Genomic DNA, 19,289 nt, shown 5'->3' on the forward strand with positions numbered 1-19,289 from the left:
AGATATTTCCCCGTCCCAGGCAGTGGATCGGTCAGTTGTGCATTTCAGAGTAGCTGGAAAATACTGTCATTTAAATTTCAAATAGTGCTTAGAGGATGTCTTTGATAATTCGGTAACAAAACCCCACCAAATGCATATGTCGAAACAGAATTAATTAATGGCAACTCATCACCATAATGATTTATTACTTTAACAGTCCTCTCAAGTTTTATTCACAGCGACTAGAAAAGAGAAAGTGCAAAAGTCCAATCTTGATATTTTTATGGGTATAGAACTGTCATACAGGTAGTCAGTTTGTTCTTTAGAGGAGTGCTTTGGCTTTCTGTAGTAATGTTTTTGCAGGAACAAACTTGACTTATGAAAAAAAATAGCAAGGAAACATTTTAAGATGAAAATAACAGCAGTTTTTACAGCACTATTTTAAATTATTATTTCTAAAACAACTATCTCGTGGCATGTGGTAGTAAACAGGACATAATTGAATAAAGTTTCTGCAAACCGCTGTTTGGTTCTATATAATATGCAGTCAAAGTGTCTTTGACTAAAGTTAATTTAATTTCCTCAAGCCAGAATTTATGTTGGACTGTAAAAATACTATGGGATGTTTTTACTTTTGCTGATCAGAGAGGTCCACCTGTGAACTGCATTCATTTGTTCATCCTTTTAGAAGAATGTTCTTACAGCCTTTTTAGTTTTTCCCAGATTTTCTAGTTCTGTTGTCTAATTAAACGTTCTCACGAGTCTGTGGAACTTAGAATGCCGCAGCGAGATGTAAGAAATACAGAAACAGAAATGTAGAGTTCACATGACAATGAGAGGAACTCTGACATCACTTCTAGCACCCTTCATCTCAGCATGACACGGTACTGTTTGGAACAGAAGTGTCATATGCTATGTTATCCGTTAAGTATGTGCATGGCCCCATCACGATCATATAACTGTAGCTGATATGCCAGAGGAGTGGGCAGAGGTCAGGTTACTCTGAAGGCCTGTGTGTAACCTTTCCAGGAGCCAGCCTTGAGGTCCTGGAGAAGAATCCCCTGTTTGTCGCACCTGTTCAAGGACACTGCAAAATTGAAGAAAAACCTCATTATTGCTCCCATTGTTCCTTTTTCCTCTCCTCTTGTGATGCTATTGTCATTTCTCATGCACACTGAGTGTCTCCCACTGTGGGTTGACCCCCTCTATCTCTCCCTCTCCCTCTCCCGCTCTCTCTCTCCCTCTCTCTCTGATTATATCTGGTGCTCATGAGTTTAGACAGCATCTGGTGGCAGGTTTGCTAAGAGCAGAGAGACAATTACTTGACAATGAAGCTTTGTTTTCTCTCAAGGATGTACTGAGGATTCCCCGTTACAATTAAGGAGATCCGAGGTTTTCCAGTTTTTATTGTGCCCTTTTTTTTAACTCTTTTCCACCCATTTAAGGTGGATATGGAGGAATGAACCCACCATGGATGTGCGACTCAACATTTGTGATTGACAGCTGACTGTTAGTGGCTCAGACTGTCGAAAACAAAGAAACAATAGTTTTGCTGGAACATTAGACAGGAAGTGGACGTGACACCTGACAATCATGCCCTTTGTATATTCTCATCCATCCTTTGACTGGCTTCCTATTTACTCCGTAGCAGTGGGTTAGCTTGAGATGCTGACTTCACCCCTTTTGCGTTTGTCCTGACGTAAACCCTGTGGTATTTCTCTCAGACTGCATAAGCCAACTTCCTACCACAAGTGCACGTGATACACAGCAGCACAGCACATTTTTTTTTTAATTCAATGGGGTTATTCAAGAATAATGAAGTCATGCCTCTTCTAAGAGCTCCAGACACTGATGTCATGAACATCAGCCTTTTTTTCCCTTTGTGCTGGGGAACGATCCACATTTCTCTGCAGGTCATAAGGGAGGATCCTCTATGGATTCATTCCAGGACGCTCATGGCAGCCATATAAAGAAGTCATTTCCTGTGCTGCCTTTTTTCAGCCTTTGTGTTTCTTTTTTTTCATCTGGCCCAGAAAGGGTTAACAGGCTGTGAATTCTTGATTGCCAACTCCCAGGATCGTATCTCCTGTAACTCAAATCAGGGCCATCTGCGCTGGGCGTATGCCTGCCTTCCCCCCCTGGCCTACTGCACTCAAAGGCTCTCTGTGCTGTGGTTTGCCCAGCCCCATCACGTGACTTCTCTGAAATTGCCCCCTCCCTTCTCCTCCTTCTTTATTTCCAGTAAACTGTTTGAAAGGAGGGGGGTGAGTCAGAGTAAAACCAGCTTCCCTTTAACCACAGCTTGTTAAAGAATTTGTCAACGTGGACTCAGGAGTGCATTTTGTGTGTGTGTGTGTGTGTGTGTGTGTGTGCGTGTGTGCGTATGTGTCCAGAGAAAATTTAAAAGCAAACCCTTCCTTGATCACTCCACTTCCTGTGGCAGAGAGAGCAGGCGCGGGCATGTCAGGAGTTAATGTGACGAACTTTAGCAGTCATGGTGTTGGGGGACTCGCGACCGCTCCAGAGATGTACATTTTCTGTGTAAAAGACTTTCATTGAGAAAAAAAGAACAGAGAGAGAGAGAGGGAGGGAGAGAGAGAAAAAAAATGTGCGTGGGTGTTGACTTGTGTATAGGCTATGCATAGATTTTTCCCCGTCTGACACTTAAATTTTCCACATGGAACAGAGGCCTTGTTGCTGCCTGGTTTTTGTCTGTGTTTGAACTCTGTATCCTATCAACACCATCAAAGCTTTCGGAAAACAAAGTGCTTGCTTTGCCAACCTTTCCACCAAAGTAGAGCCCTCCTCTTATAAGAGAACCCTGTGACTGATGTGCTTATGACCACAATGAGAAACAAATAGATGTCGCTCATCACAAACATGATACTTGAATCACTCAAATCCTCTATATACACATATATATAAATGTATGTGCTGGACTGGCTACCTGTCTTGCAAAAAGGGCACGTTATCGTGTTGCATGTAATCAAGTCAGAATAGGCTTAAATTATTGGGTGAGAAGGACATGAAACGCATCTCAGCCCTGGAGAGTACTGAGTCTTAATTAGAGTTGGGTAGAAAACAAAGGAAACAAAACTGATGGAGTGCTGACTGAAATTAGTAGCTAACATTAAACTGCCAGAAATGTCTGTATAAAGATCAAATGTGAATCTTGCCCATGCGTGCTGAGGTTGCGTGGACCCAAAAACCTCCAATGCTTCACCGGCAACAAGGTCTCACCAAATGTAATTGCTGTGAAAACCCAGCTCTGCATGCTGGGGAAGATGGAGGTGGACTGGGTGTGTGTGTGTGTGTGTGTGTGGGGGGGGGGGGCAGCCTTTGGCAGGTTGCCTGAAAATGATGGTGATTTTCCACAAGGAGCCAACAACAGTCTGGATGCTCGAACCTCGGCCATCTGATTTAGAGGCTTGGCCAATCTAGCATCATGTTCTATTAAAGCACACACACACACACACACACACACACACACACACCCCACACACACACACACACGCGCGTGCACAGCATTAAGTGAATTTTTCCCACAGCCTAAAAAACCATAAAGAAAGCAGGAATTGTGTCTTGATGTCAGGAATGATTTAGATTCCTGCCAGGTTCGAAATTAAGGTGTGTTTGATACATTTGTTCTCTTTGTATCTCCCACCAGCACAGCAGCTCACACTACCACATGTGCCTGTACACACTCCCACATGTGGACGCAGGGATAGGCTCACATTAACACGACAGGAGAGTCCAGAAGGGAAACTTCATGATTGGACATCAGTACAGGCAAAATTTCAAATCCTAGACCAATCAGAAGCCGTCAGCCTTTGCTCCCCCCACCAGCACCTTATTAGGTGTCGTCCCATGTCTCTCAGATTTCTTGTCCACTTGGCTGCCCCCTGTAAAGAATGTCATCAGCACTGTACTGGCTTCGTTGACCATATTAGGGTTGATAAGGTTTTGCCCATCTGCCCCTCATTTTTTAGAATCATTACAGCGTTTTAGAACATGAGGCCTCTTACTGTTACTGAAAAGAAACGCTTTTCCTTGAATGTTCTTGTGGGGGAAAAGTGTATTTTTTGAAAACTTTAACTGTTTTTAAAATGTTCTTAATTTAAAAAAGAAACGAGATATTCTTTTATAAATCAAAACTTTCATTCTGTTCTATGAAGGAAGGTTTTTTCCTACAGTTCAGTATAAAGTTAAGAGGAAATTGTGAATATTAATAGATTTGTTAAAATAACCTTATTGTATATAATTGTATTTTTGAATGCTTGAATAATAAAACAAAATTAGTATTTTTCCTGCATGTGCCACATCCAAAAGATGTTATATGAGCATGACATCAAATGAGAATGATGTTTTAGAATGAAAGAGAATTTCGCTGTAAAATCCTACAGTACAATTAGTCTGCTATTAATGTTTATCACTAATATATAAATGATTACTGAATATTCTTCTAGCCATAATAAGTAGATTTTGACAGCAGTAAGAATCCTTCATCTTTATAGTTTTTCTTATCTTCATTTCAAACCTTTAAATCAACATTTTATAAAATATTTCCATATAAACATTTGTAATGCATGTTTTTATGAATTACTTATTCAGATACAAAAGATTGGTAACTGCTAATAAGTTATTCTGAATTATTGAATGCTTCATCAAGTATGTCCTTAAAATAATTATTTTGATGTATTAAAAACATCACAGCAGAACAATTGCATTATTTAACATCACAAAAAAATCTTTAAGTTATAGATAAAAATTATAAGAGTGAAAATGAAAATCTATTCCAGTTCTTCTTTGTGGAATACAGCTGATGAAATTATTATTCCATTTAGGCCTCATTAAAAGTTCTTTCATTTAAAGTTTAGATTCTCCCATTTGAAACCAAATAACTGAAATCAAGCTTGCTCTGAAATGATTTTGTAAAAATGATTCTAACATCTCCAATAATTTATTCCCGAAATGTCAGATTCCTGAATCTTTGGGGCATCCCGCGTTTTCTCACTGACTTCCCAGAACCAGTTTAAATCCAAACAGATTAAAGCTTGTGTTCCCAGAAAAGGTATATTGGGAAAATTCTGTGTCACTGCTTTGAAAAGAGGCTTTTGTGAAGCTGTCAGGAGGAATAGGTCAAGACCAGCTGAGACATCAAGAATTTGTGAGTCAGTGGAGAGGCCAAAAGCTCCTTTCTTGTGCTCACATTTCCAGTGACAATGGGATTAATAAGCAGCAGCAGGGACGAGGTACAGCCAAACTAGAATCAATTTATCCACATTACAAATATAAAGTCTTTTTGAAGAGAATGCCTATGTTTTAGACTATGCAGCAGGGGAACCTGCCGGGATTTCATCTATGAACTTAAAGTTAGTGCATTGCCAAGGTGAGCATGAAATTAGAGTTGAATTGTAATTAAGTCTTAAGGTTATTTAATTTAAGGCTCTTTTAAAAAATAAATATTTGAATAGACCCATTTTGAGTTAAAAGATGCCAATGCTGTTTCCTCATCCTCATCATTTCATCTTCAGAGTTAAAGGTTGTTCTGTTAAAAAAACCCAAAAGGCCAATGTAAAACATTAAAATTTAAAATTAAACGAATCCTCTCATGTTAGAAAGATTAAAAACAACTAATTTTAAGATTTAAGATTTAGTAAGTAAAGTCACCCATCACAAATATACAGTCCAATTTAAAATGTTGCCATTCTAAATAAAAAGGGCCCATTAGTGTTATTTACCTTTTTTGCTTAGCTACATTATATTTTAATGTTTTAAAAGAAACATGTGCTGTAAAATACAATTTACTTGTTTTCTGTGTTCCCTGCTATCTCTTAGAAATAAAGCAGAAAGCCTTATTCACCAAAGAATAATATATAATATGTAACAGTTCCTTAAATGACCTGAACATCAATATCCAGTTGAGAGAGAAATCCTCAATGCAGTCAATAATTTCAAATTAAACTAAAGTAGCCACATTCACACAAAAATGACTTTTTGAAATCATATCACTTAAAATGCATTTCATTTTTGACGTATTTCCATGATAATATCAAATTTACACAAATAAACAGAAGAAAATGCTAATGTGGATTTATGGAAGCTTTATTGGCCCAGTTAATAATTAAAATTGAAAAGTTCTGATATGTGTTGTGTTGCTGCACATTTTTATCTATAAAATTTCATATTAAACTTGTTTTAAAAAATCATTCAACCATAATTAGAAATTTTTAAGTGATACTGGAGCATGTCAGTATCATATCAATATATCAGGTTGAAATTTAAAAATCAAATGTTTCATGCAGGAGAAAATCTGGGGAGCTGGTGTGAGTCGCCTCCTAAACGAACTAAACACCAGCGAGTCACACGTTTTCTTTTCTTCGTCAGGATGATACCATACGAGTCAAAGCGCTGGTGCAGATTCTAGCCTGCACGTCTGTAAGCAGACAGACAGACAGACGGACGGACAGGCAGGCAGGCAGGCAGGCAGGCAGACAGGCAGGCAGGTAGGCAGGTAGATAAAAATATGGGATGCTAAACCTTAACACTTAGAAAGAGAAATATTCAACCTGTATCATTAAATTAGATTTATTCTTTCTTCTATGTTTTTCTTTTGTTGTTCCTGATACAAGTTAGTCTATTCTTCATTTTCTTCTTATCAGGTTCCAAATCCCTCGTTTGTCCCGGCAGGACTAACTTGTGGACAGTTTTTGATTCCCATATGGGACCTTTTTCGGTGCAACACTTATTGGGAAAGCAGTTGTTAAAATGCACATTCAGGTGATCTCACTGTAGGTTTTGATATGAAACCCTCTTGTGAAAAGAATGGAGGAGCTATGCTTATAACCATGACAAGAGGGTTGTGATACTGTTAAAATCCTCCTAAATGTGTGTTTGCTGAAGCATCTGTAAAGTAAGTGTCTTTGATATGTCTGTTCATTAGTGCAGAAAAGCAGCACCGCTTCTTTGTACTGACCTTAGAAACAGGTGTATTTAAAAGGTTGCAAGTGTGAAACATGGGCACTGCACTGTAATGTGGCTGAGAGAGAGGAGGAGGCCATTTTGTGTAGTGGTAAGTAGAGGGAGTCAACCATTTTGTGACTAGAGCAGCAGCAGTATTCCCAGTACACTAGAGCAGCCAGAGTGATAGCGGGTGTACTGAAATCCAGGAAACTAAAAGACCAGTCTGACAGAAATGTTGTTGAAAATGGGACTAAAACATTTCTCCTGAACCTTGAAAGTTCTCAAGGCGTGCAGAGGACTTTGTACGGTAACATGTCTGGCATTATTCTGAGGACTCTTTTTTTCCTCCCTGATGCTAGAATTTGGAGGGGTGGGGTTGATGAACCCAGAGAGTACGACTTAATGCAGCTAAACATTGTCTGAGGGAGGTGATGGAGAAAGAGACACAAAGAGATGTGTGTGTGTTGGGGGGGGGGGGTTAGCATACATAGCAGCCCTAATCACACACATGGTACTCAGGGGGTCCCAGGAGTCCCTCCTGAGAGGGGTGTGTCGCTAATGGAAAGCAAGATTTTGTCCACTTCTCCGTCCGGAGGACTCCATCTCTGATATTTGTCTGTGTGTGTGTGTGTGTGTGTGAGAGTGACACACACACGCTTCACAGTGTAATTGTTGGTTAAAGTTTGCACCAGAACTCTGAAGCACTGTGTGATTTTTAGTGTGTGTGTACCTGTCATTCAGGTGTGTTCCCAAGGGCAGGCAGTTTTTCTCCTCTTCTGCTCATTACATTTGTCAGTGACTGATGATGTCATGGAAGTGCACAAAAGTGCGCGGGGGACACGGTTTTGATTTCAGAAGACGGCTTTCAGTCTGGATGCTGTGGACTTGTTCATAATCATAAACTCAACAGTGTTCATTAAATAAATGAAAGTGCATGCTGTGTTAAAAACTGGTGTAATGTTTCCTCCAGTGTGTGTCTGTGTGCGTGTGCACGTATGCGTACAATTTGTTATGACTGGTACATTGTAGCTCTTATCAGCTGTATCAGTAACTGAAATATACGAGTCACCATTTGTTTGAAGCATCTTAGTCAGATTTCCTGTGTTTGGTGTCTTACTGCCTTCCTCCCGGCTTATTAACGATGATTAAGGATGATTTATTCTATTGAAAAAGTTACATTACAAATATTCATTTTATCTGTGACCCACTGTGAATATACGTACAGAATATTTAGCTGCACTAAATTGTTCCTGGAAATGAACTATTCATAATTTAGATCACCTGGGTAAAACGACAGCTGTAGTAAGACAATATTCAAACCCAAAGTGACATTTTTATGACACCATCATTAAAGAAGATGGAAAATTCAAGATGTTTTGTGTATCATACTCTTTCCCCCTGTAATTCGGCAGTGTATATTTAGTGTTTTTGGAAACCTTCTGGATCAGGACGAGAATTTAAAATAAGGTCCTGTGGGTTTGAACAATCCTTTTCTGTACAACTTAAGATTGTAATGATGGACCCGCAAAGAGCTCTGTGGGGTTAAGCCTTTCTAATGTCATGTTTAAGCCAACCTTGATGTTATTGCCTCAAACCACATTTCTTCTGGTCAAAACACATGTTTGTTTAGAACAATCTGGTGACTTTCATTCAGTCAGAGGGCAAGTCAAGGCCCAAGAAAGACCTGCTCAGGGACTGGGCTCATAAAGGACAGGCCTGATATGAGCCCAGACGAGCTCCGGTTTGTCTGTTTGTGTCTGACACACCGATGAAGCAGGATCCCATCTGAAGGTCTCAATTTTTCTAAGGACAATCACCCCGATGGGCCCACCTTTGCTGCTCATGTGTCAGTGATACCTGATCTTTTATTTCTTGCCCTCTGTGCCACAAACTGCCTGCATGTGAGAGAGAGAATGCCTGTGACGGGGGGGGGGGTTAAGGAGTGACTGAGCAGGTTATGAAGTGTTCCCCATCACCACTCTGTAACTGGTATTTTTGTTGTGTTTCTTTGTCATATAGAAACTGTGGCTGCTCACACCTTCCGCAGACACATGGTGGAGCAGATAGGCCCCATCTCTGGGTGAGTAAGCCTCAAGTGCTGCATGCTTGTGTATGCGTGTGTTGGCTCACCAAAATCGGCATGTGGGGTGCAGCTATTGCACATAAAAGTTAATACATATTTGGGGCATTTGTGGCCCTCTGTGACAAGTCAAGACAGGCAAAGAGCTCAACCAAGAGATTTTGTTACATTTTCTGTCTGCTGAGTCTGCTGGAGTATTCCAACGCCTGGTTACTGGTCTGGGTTTGCCCTTTGAATGACTAAAGCTGTAACCATGCTCTGATTAGGAGGGAACCTCAGTTGATCACAGAAACCCCCTCCCCGTCCTACTTTATGACTGATGATGTTACCTGAGCTGATAGTGAGCTCAAGCTTGTCTCAAGATGGATCTTATGGGCCACCCTCCCATCTTTTCTGTTGATCATAGCAATCTTCTGTCACGCATCATCAGTTTTCCTCTTTGTTTCTCTCGCATTATAAGTTACCTAAACAAAAAAAAGGAATCAATATGTCAGAAACTGTCAGCCCAGTTGAAACCAGCATCGCTCTACCATTGAAGATATTTTAAGTGATTCAGGTGGTTTTTATGATGATATGATGTGGCACAGGATGGTTTCTCTAAAACGGCAATAATAATAATAATAAATAAATTGGACTCAGCACACTTTTTACTTCTCTAAAGCTATTGCAAATGAGTCTCAGTTTCATATTCGGTGTCCTTGTGAAGCCTCGGGGCTGCAGCTGCACCTGTTGTGTGCTGCTTGTTATCATCCACACAGGAACACCTAATTCTTCTTTTCAATGCATGAACTCCGTTAACCACCATGTTTTAACAGATATACGTCACACTGTTGCTATTTACCCACTGCATCACAGCATAAAATAGTTTTAACAAATTTTAAATAAGGTGCGTGTGTGCACGCATGCAGGTGTGTGTTGTGAAAGCTTAAGCAGGCAGTCATTGTTCATTGAACTGCACACTTGCAACAAGAATTGATTGGCTGCTGACTGGTTTTGGTCTGACTCACCAGCCATTCTCTTCTACAAAGGAAGTTTTGCTCATTACAACTTCAACCGTCGGCTTCCTTCCTCATCACCGAGACCTTACTACCTTCATCTTCGCTCCGAGCTGCTCTCACTCTCAGTCATCACTTTGTGAATGAGCGGCGGCCTTTCGGTTAGAACGTGGCTCAGACCACAGTGCTGGAATCGACTGGGGACTTGAACTTATATTTACACCCCATCGCGGTGTGGAGGCCACATCTGTGCACAGCTACAAAGATTTCTTCAACGACATCTTCAAAGACAGAATAAAGCTAAATGTTGCTGTAAAACATATAGTGTAAATAATTTCCCATATATTATTCTATGTTCATATATATACATTTTTATAATGTCATGTTAAAACTTTTCAATTATTAGTTATTATTTTCAGTTGACTTTTAACTCTCAGTTAAATGCACACTGATATTTCTTTCAATTGTAACATTATTTCAATCAGACTATGGCTCTGTTGATTTCTGACGAGATATAAATGTGTAATAATAATGAGTACTACCGTATAGTATAAATAGAAATGGGTGAATCAGTTATTGCAAATCAAATTGAATAAATCATATTTATGGATTTCTGTTATTCCTGTTAGTATAGAGGAAATTTCTTCAATGAACAGGGCATATTCACAAATGCTTTCCATATTTCATTAAGAAACTACACAGAGATACAGACAGTTGTGTCACTAGAACAAGTCGTGTCTTGCCATGTTGTTGGACATGCTTTAGTATCCAAACATGTCCTTTTTATATAGATATTTCTACAGGTTTAGGTCATTCATCAGCTCTTAAAAGCAAGAAAAGTGTTTGACTGTGAATGACAAATGGAAAAGTGTTACTGAAGCTCATAGTCTCATAGGAAACGTTTGGATCTGCTGCTTAAATGTCACGAGGCTCTAAAACTGTCATCACATCTGTTAAAAAAAATCCAAAGTTTTATTTCACGAGCTGAAAATAAAATGTGGAGGATACGCAAAGGTTTTTTTTTAATTGAACGAGTGAGTTACAATTTCCATTTTACATTTATGACTGTCTGATGTTCCTTCTGAGGGCTGGTGGAAAATGAAGTTCTGTCCTCTGACAGTTGTTCAATCAAACGCGTGCTCTTCCCTCTCTAACGGTTTTTCCAGTTACTGTCTGTTTGGGACAAAGACAGCATGGGTGTTAGACGTTTAAACACCGTTTGAACCTCTGTGTGCTGTGGAAACACAGCAGATGTGATTCACTCTTCGTCTCCTGACATGCAAAGCATTTGTGGTAAAATCGCTAACGTTTTGTAGGTCGATTCCTGAGATCATTTTGCTTTGAACTGCTGATACGCCACAATAAAACATCTTTTCAGGATGTCTTTTTTTGGCTGATAAGACCAACTAATGGCCAGCTCAGATGGAGCAGAGTCTGACTGGACTTGAATTTATTATGCCCTGTGACTTAAGTACAGATGTCTTTTCTTCAGCTCAGTCGTGGACGTTCAGTGTCAGCAGATAATTCTGCAGTCTTGCACTATGAGGAGCTTTGATCAAAATCTAAAGCAGTTGCATGTCGTGCTGATGTGCTTTCTTTTCTATTTATTTTTTGAAGTTTTCACCTCTCGCAATGAAAAACAACTGTAGGTAGGTTTGCTGAGAACAGCAGGATTTCACCTTTTAGTGAATAATTCTATGAAAAAAATGATGGTGATACTCACACTTTAACCTTCTGATCTTAAACATCATATTATGAAAAATCATATCAACTCAGGTAGTTCAGGCGTTAGGGGATTGGGCTGAGATGCAAATCGTTCTCGGTTGAACCCATAGCGCAGATGAAATCTGGTGTTGTGGTAGTAGGAGAAGCTGCCAGGACACCCTCAGAGCACTGCCGAGCTACCCTTGTGCAACAACTGAACCCCCAAATGCTCACATAGGGCCCTGGATGAGCTGGCGACTCATTCAGGGGCGTTCCCTGCCTTCACCCATAAGCAAGATGGAACAGGCTCCAGCACCCTCCCCGTGACCCCAAACAGGATGAAGCTGTCAAGAAAAGATCAAATTGAATGACTGAATGTGCTGTCTTTGTCCCTCCCTTGCTTATTTCCTGGAGTTAGCTTTGGATCCTGTCTGACGGTCAGGCTCAGTACAGTAGTGTGTCATCACCAGTCAGCCATTAGCTCAACCGGAGCATCATCGGCCAGTAAGGATGAAACATTCAGCACGTCACAAAAGGCTCAGGGTCACCTTTCCATCTACTGCAGTGATTAAATAGGCTGTTTCCCTGCATTTACTTGAGCCCCTCAGCGCCCTTTGTCTTTGAATCTGAGACATGCCACTTTTTTTTTTTTTTTTACAGCTGTATATGGTGATAAACTGGAAAAGTATTCCAAGAGATTTTGGGAAAAGAGCCTGAAATGATGGTGACTCACTGTCTGCAGGAGTCCATGATGTTAATGCTTTGTCTGTTGTGACTTTGATGGAACACTCTTTGTGGAGGTCTAGGAAGGAACAAAGTCCACAGTGTACAGAGAAATATTTGCTTTTATATTTATTAACCTGACAGTTTTCAGCGTGGACTGAAGACAACATGAGAAACTTGGATTTGTTTTATTTAATACACAAAAAAAACAGATTTAAGCAGAAATATGTGCTCTCTTTTCATCCATGAGTCACGTGACTTTAATAAATGAATGATAATTACTCATTGCTGATAGCCAGTTTTCCCCAGTGGCTCCATTTTTCTAGTCTAAACATATCCAATGTGAGTTTAACACAAGAAAGACACGCTCACAGTTTCATCTGGTAGTATCTTCCTCTCTTTTGGTGACGATTGTCAATCATCCATCTTCTTGGGTTTATAAATCCCTCAGACTCAGACTGTGTCAAGGGAGGCACTGTCAAACGCTCCCCATTTAGGTGCAGAAAGGAAAGAATTAAGACCTGAAAAGGTTCTCCAGTAGAATCCGGTGTGCTGGGGGCTGTCGGGCAAACTGGCACGTTTCCATGAGAATGGACATTTCCATGTGAGTCCATATTTAAAGCAGGAGTCCATTACCAGCATAATGGGACTGCAGATGGCTCTTCTTGCCACACGGGGCTGTCTGCATCCAGGGTCCCAGCAGGTGGGCAGCCTTGCTCAGAGGGAGGCTGAGGGAGAGACACAGGTCAGGACAAGGCAGTCGGGGGTTGGATGAGCATCTCACTGGTTCATACCAGTTCTTTCTAGATCGCAATCAACATTTTCACACTTACTCTCTTAAATGTCAAGCTACAGCTGAGTTATTCAGTGAGTCTAACATAGATTTAAGCTAGAATAGCTACAAAAAATGAGAAGGTTTTCTACAAAATGAGCACTGAAAGTTCTTTTTTAGATGAGTTATGAGATAATTGAAACATTAAAAATGTATTTTTGAAGTTATTTGTATTCAGAGGCAGTGAAGAAGTTGCTGGTTTCCTGTTAATTTTACTTTTGTGTCTCTTCTCTTCCCCAAAGTCATATAGAAAGTAGATTTCAACATGCTTTCTTAATGAGTTGGTTGCGGTCTCAAAGGCCAAAAGTAAACAGTCACCTCAGTAAAAAAGAACTTTTGTGAATTCAAAATACAACCATGTTTAGGTAGACATATTGGGTAGTTACAAATAATTTTATGATCACAGAGCTCTGCATAATTATTAGTACCTAATATTTTGTTAAATAATAGAAATTGGAAAATTGTAAATATTATTTTGGGAGTTGGGTTTGTGGCTGCAACAGCCAATGCACCTATAAATATACCCCGTAAGCCGTCATGCCCATCGGTGTGTTTTTTCTTTCATTTGGTAATTCCGTTACTCACTTGGGTTTTGAGTCACCTGAAACACTCCCGAACAAAGATGGCATTAAGTAGACCTTCCATAAGCTGCCGTTGCTCTTCTTTGTGCTCAGACCTCTCACTTAGGATGACGGGATCAGTTGCAAATATGGCAAGACAGGGTGATGGATGGAGCAGCAGGTCATGGCAGCACCCTTTTTTACAGCCTAATTAACTTTAATGCAGGGCCTGGCGGGACGGCCATTTTCTCATCTCCCCTGCACTTCCGTTCTGATTACCTTGGCCCAATATGTCAAATAGAAACACAGAGGTAGTAATAGTTACAGAGAGCTGAGTCCTAAGGTCTCACCATGGTCGTTTGCAGTAATATTCAGTTGCACGTGTGTGTGTGTGTGAGTGTGTGTGTGTCAGTGTGTGTGTATCTGTGTGATTCAGACAGGGACAAAGAAACGGAAAGGTCAGATGTTTGTTCCTGTCCTGGTGTCATTTTTTGTGATTCAGTCTCAATTTGTTTCTGCAGCTTTGTCTGCTGGTTATTTTGGTTGAGGGACTAACAGCACATGTTACTCCCTCATCCAGTCATCACCCACTCTGACCAGTACTAACGGATATATTGTGTATTTTTTTATCTGGATGTAAACCAGCTTGTATGTTGTTTAAGGAAACGGCACTCATAGATTCATTTCTAGAGGGATCTGTTTATCAATGGAACATGGTGAGACCGCTTCCTCTGCAGCCACTTCTGTCCTGCATTGTTTGGTGAATCCTGTAATTGTCGCAGTTTATGGCGTGATTTTAACGTTTGTCGTGATTCCATGTGTGTTCTGTGTGCGCGGTCATAACAGACGCACACTGACTCAAAGGACAGTCATCTGGCCACCTCTGCCGCCCCACTGCACCACAGACAAACAACCATCCAGACCCCCAGCAGAACCATGGATTTCAAACTTATTACTTTCGGCACACTTGGATAAATAGTAATTTAGAAACATTTCTCTGAGATTTATGGACATCAGATAAAAAATAGAAAACTGGCAAAATATGTCCTGTATACAAATTTGTAGGTTGTTTTAGTTAAGTCATTGATAATTATTCTCCCTTATTACTATGAACAGAATTAAACTGTGAAATGTTCATGTTCAGTCTCTCAACTTCCAGGAGATGATGTTTTACTCTGATTCACCATTTCACAGACAGGAACTTTCACTTGACTTCTTAAGGCCGCTTCTAACCACAACCTCTGTCGCACATAAACCGAAATGCAGCAGTCCAGGTCCAGATTACAGGCGGCGGATGAAACATGTTTGGAGTTCGGATCACACCAAGTCATGTACAGATGCGGTTGTCTGTCGCAGTAACTCTGAATCATTCTGAACGTACTGTACACTCCCCGTGTGAACTGTACACTAAAGAATGCACACACACTGTAGGTTTTTGTGCCCCCCCCCCCCCCCCCCCCCCACCTTCCTCGCGGCTAAACACAGTGTTTTGGATTTGTGGCATACATAATGTGTATGGGACAGTCATCTTAAGACTCGATTTGTCTACCTATTAATAATTTTCCATCCCACATCTTTGAATATAATTCTGCATAATAATCTTTGATTTACTGTAAATTGACCTATTTTTATTACTGTAAATTGACCTATTTGTATTTAGTAAAAATATAAAAGTAAATAGAAAGCACATTATTGGTTGGAAGGTAACTTGGATTGTAAACTGTCACCGTGCATCCATACATTGAGCGTCCCTGCCTGTCATGATGAAGGTTCTAAACATTCTTCTCATCCGTCCATCCCGACTACTGGTAGTTCCAAACCTTCTCTGCCCCTGTTGCTCCAGCAGAGCTGTGACTCCTCTCCACCGTCAGTAATCTCAGTCAGCAACTCTTTTACCACTGCACTGGTCCAGATCTGATTGTCCAGTGGATGGCACACACCTCCACACCTTGGCCAGGAGGGTATGTGCGGACATGTGGACTTGAACCTTGGGGGGGGGGCTTTAGAGCTGTTTTGTGTGGCTGTCTGGGAAGTGAAGAAATAATAGACTGCTATAATTGGTGCCCCCTGGTTTCCTGGCAGCATTGCTGACTCCCAAGAGGATGGCATGTGTCCGAAGTTTTGTGTGTGTGTGTGTGCGTATGCGTGTGTGTGAAGAGAGGTGGGGGTGGATGGGTGGGTAGATGACTGCAGAATTGGGATGTGATAAACATACCGGGCAGGGGGATCTCCGTCCAGGAGTGGGCTCCATGCTTTAGTGGTGAAGTCATTGGGAAAAAGCCCTGTTGAACTGGAGGAGGAACACACACATGCACACATACACGCACGCACACACACTCACCCAAACACACGGATAGAGTGAGAGCTATTTTTTTAGATTTCCCTTCAGATTTCCAAAGTAAAACACACACCAGCCATAATTATTATTCCTCATCATAAAAACCAATTGGTCCAATAATTTAGTCAGAGCTGATTAGAAAGTGTTTTGCACGTAGATGCCATGGAGGACCAGGATTTAGTGCATCAGGACAGAGTGCCACCTTACCACAGAGTGGCGTCACTGCTATTATGTTAGGTGTGAACTGTGGCCCTGCAGAGTTGGGTAACACCAGAGATTGCCTAAGCTGGTTGTTGTGAGGATGTTGTAATCAGTTGGACCTGGCCAGGGCTTGGCTGTCATGTGAGCCCTTGTTCTCTGTCATTCTCTTTCCTCACTTGAATATCAGGGCACATGAGCATACATGTGTGATCCTGTTTTTTAAAGTTAGACAAGAGGTTATAACATAACATAACATAACATAACATACAATAAACATGCACACTTTCAGCATGTGTGTGTGTGGTTGGGTGGGTGAAAGGTGTGTAGGTGGCAGCTTTAAGAAGGGGCAGCAAGGTCAAAGGTCTCCTCTGACTCAAGGCCTCTGGAATTTAGCTTCCATCAAACAGACACCAGACACCTAAACACACTCCACACTCTGAACAGCAGCAGGAAATGAAAACTCAATAAAAAAAAAAAAGAGAGATAGCGCTCTGAAATTAACCATTTATAGATACAATCACACTTCAGGAAACTAAACATCTGTGGGATTTTCCCTAAGAAACTTTGGTTCACTCCTTCACTTATTGATCAGATTTTTAGGTTTTCTGTGAGAAAAATGTGTCTTTGTAGCTCTGACCGTCATTCATGCTTATCAATATTAAATGAGGCTTTAGGAAAAGCCCCCAGATCATTTAGGGTACTTTCCCACGACTTCTGGAGTCACACTTTCCAAATTTGAGCTAAAAACCTACATGTAAATAAGAGTTAAAGAGTTGTTAATATTTAAATATTTAAATGTTGCTCGAACCTGTAGTCCTGTAACAGCACAGTTCTCTTAGGAAGAGACGTTATACTGCCCACTTTTATTTCTATTAGTCAAAGGCCGTGACACGTCTTTGTCTCGTACAATTGGAACAACATTCTGGATTGCTTCCCTGATAAAGAGGATTGTGTTTTTCTGAGAGGAAAAATAAGAGCCCCAGCAGAATAGGCAGCAACACCTTGTCCTGTGTTTGATATTTTTAATATTTCTACCTATTGTTTAAAACAATTTTGTTTTTCCGCCATGTAATGACATATTCATACTTCATCTTTGGTATATTTAAGCTTCATACCTTATTTAATTGTCTCCTGTTTTTGTTGGAAAAATGAAGTAATTGGTTGTCTTTAAAGCCAGATTTAGTTTAGACTGTGAAACCCAAGCAGCATTTATTTTTTTTGCTTTTTTACCAAACACTATTATAGGAATTGTTAAAGTGTTGTTTCTGTTCCATACTTGAACTGTATGACCACACTGAGCAATATTTGGAAAACAAAATGGGAAAAAGTGATAGGTGTGATGGCCCTGCATGTCTGTGGTGGTGCTGTGGTTTCTGTGAACAGGACTAAAATATTGATAAAAGTTTGTTGGGTCGAGGAAAAAAAGACTGTTGGAGAGTCGTAGATATGAACAGAACAGATTTGCAGACTTTAAATATATCACAACTTTAAAGGAAATCTATAGTGCTCAATTCCTCATTTAGTAAATCTTCAGGAGATTAACAGCTCATTTTTGTTTTACGTGTTTTTGTAAATTACAAAATTTGTGCTCTATATTAAGGATTTTAATTTATTAGATAAACTGCCACACATGTGCACAGGCACTTAAAATACATGATGTATTTGAATTGTTTCATCCTGTAGTGCAGTGTCGACACATTTTTTTCTCTTTATATAACTTCTGGAAGTAATTCAATTAATTAGAGGACAACTGTTTTAAAGATTACAAGAATGCACATATCCTGGCTTCTGTGGCTGTAAAGCCACCTACGTTTAGAATGATTTTAATTGAAATCCTCCTTACTGTGATGTTATTTCTCATTAAAGAAAAGAGATTTGTTGGAGGAGCCTTTACTTCAAGCTGCACTAGAACTCACAGCAAACAGAAAGAAAAGAACACACAAAATCATTTTATCGAATGTCACTTTCTATGTATTTATTTATTCACTTTACCTAAACTGATTGAACATATTTTGGATTTTATTTTTGTTTTTATGATGACTAATTGTGACAATTAGGACTACATTTCTAAGAATATCAATACTGTAGTAATTGTTATAATTTTAGTTTCATATTTTTATATTAATCCAGAATTGCTAAGATATATTTAAATTTTTACCTAGAAATAATAACTTAATATAAATAATTCTTTACAGTCTGAAGATCTGCCTTATTAAGAAAACAAGCAAAAAAGCGCTGTTGGTTGTTTAGTTTGAGCTTTGTAAAGGCCCCAGCTACAGTTACAGTTAGTTTTGCAAGTTAGTTTTCTATTTCTAAGAGCAAAACCTTTTCTAGGGCAACGAGCAGCTGCTATATAAATCATTCATATACATATTAGCAAATTGACTTTTTTCGCCTACGGGCCTTATATTTCACGCCATCAACTCAGAAAAATAAAATATAACAAAATTGACATTACTATTAATAGAAAATCATTTGAAACTCATATCTAAATGTGGCTCTCTCGTTTCTTAAATCACATGCAAATGTTTTCAATACAGGTACTCACAGAAACTCTTATTTCCAATAAATTTATAACTGCTGCAAAAAAAATGAAAATATAATCCCCAAAAGTTCTTAATGAAAAGATTAGAGAAGTCTCCTATGACTGAGAGGCATTAAAAATGTGTTTTACAGTGCTAGCTTTCAGCTTTTTTTGTTGGTGGATTTGCCCGGGCACATGACTCAGTATTGCTCATCGTGGAGGAGATGATTCGCCCGCCATTGCAGAAAAATGCTTTCTCTCGCTCTTTGTTCTTGCCTGCTTGCGTGTAACCTTTAAACCAGTGGATTTGTCGTATGTTTGATTTTACTTTACGCCGCTGAACGCAACAAAACTCAGCGGAATATTTTAAATTTGGTGTGGATGTCAAGA

General features: G+C 39.8%; 1 protein-coding gene and 1 long non-coding RNA gene across 14 annotated transcripts in view; one reads left to right on the forward strand and one right to left on the reverse strand.

The window, feature by feature from the left end:
* LOC105417428 (vacuole membrane protein 1-like) overlaps positions 1 to 19,289 on the forward strand; it is a 37,104-nt gene that overhangs the window by 11,627 nt on the left and 6,188 nt on the right. For 8 of the 13 annotated variants that reach the window (XR_003891082.1, XR_003891083.1, XR_003891084.1 and 5 more), the window contains one exon: positions 8,962 to 9,022. The exons of 1 other annotated variant lie outside the window; for it this stretch is intronic. Coding sequence is in view for 2 of the 12 variants with exons in the window: in XM_029848826.1 (XP_029704686.1) it covers positions 8,962 to 9,022 (61 nt within the window). In the remaining 10 variants the exon portion in view is untranslated. Of the gene's footprint in view, positions 1 to 1,011; positions 5,369 to 8,961; positions 9,023 to 10,032; positions 12,837 to 19,289 lie in introns of those variants that run through there. 4 more of the 13 variants (XR_003891085.1, XR_003891090.1, XR_003891088.1 and 1 more) reach the window with 3 other exon arrangements.
* Positions 13,106 to 19,119, reverse strand: LOC115252770 (uncharacterized). The gene is made up of 3 exons (XR_003891102.1): positions 18,924 to 19,119; positions 16,052 to 16,126; positions 13,106 to 13,172 (listed from the first exon to the last, which is right to left on the reverse strand). It is a non-coding gene; the product is annotated as an uncharacterized lncRNA (long non-coding RNA).

This window comes from Takifugu rubripes, chromosome 15 (assembly GCF_901000725.2).
Source record: "Takifugu rubripes chromosome 15, fTakRub1.2, whole genome shotgun sequence".
Taxonomy (NCBI): domain Eukaryota; kingdom Metazoa; phylum Chordata; class Actinopteri; order Tetraodontiformes; family Tetraodontidae; genus Takifugu; species Takifugu rubripes.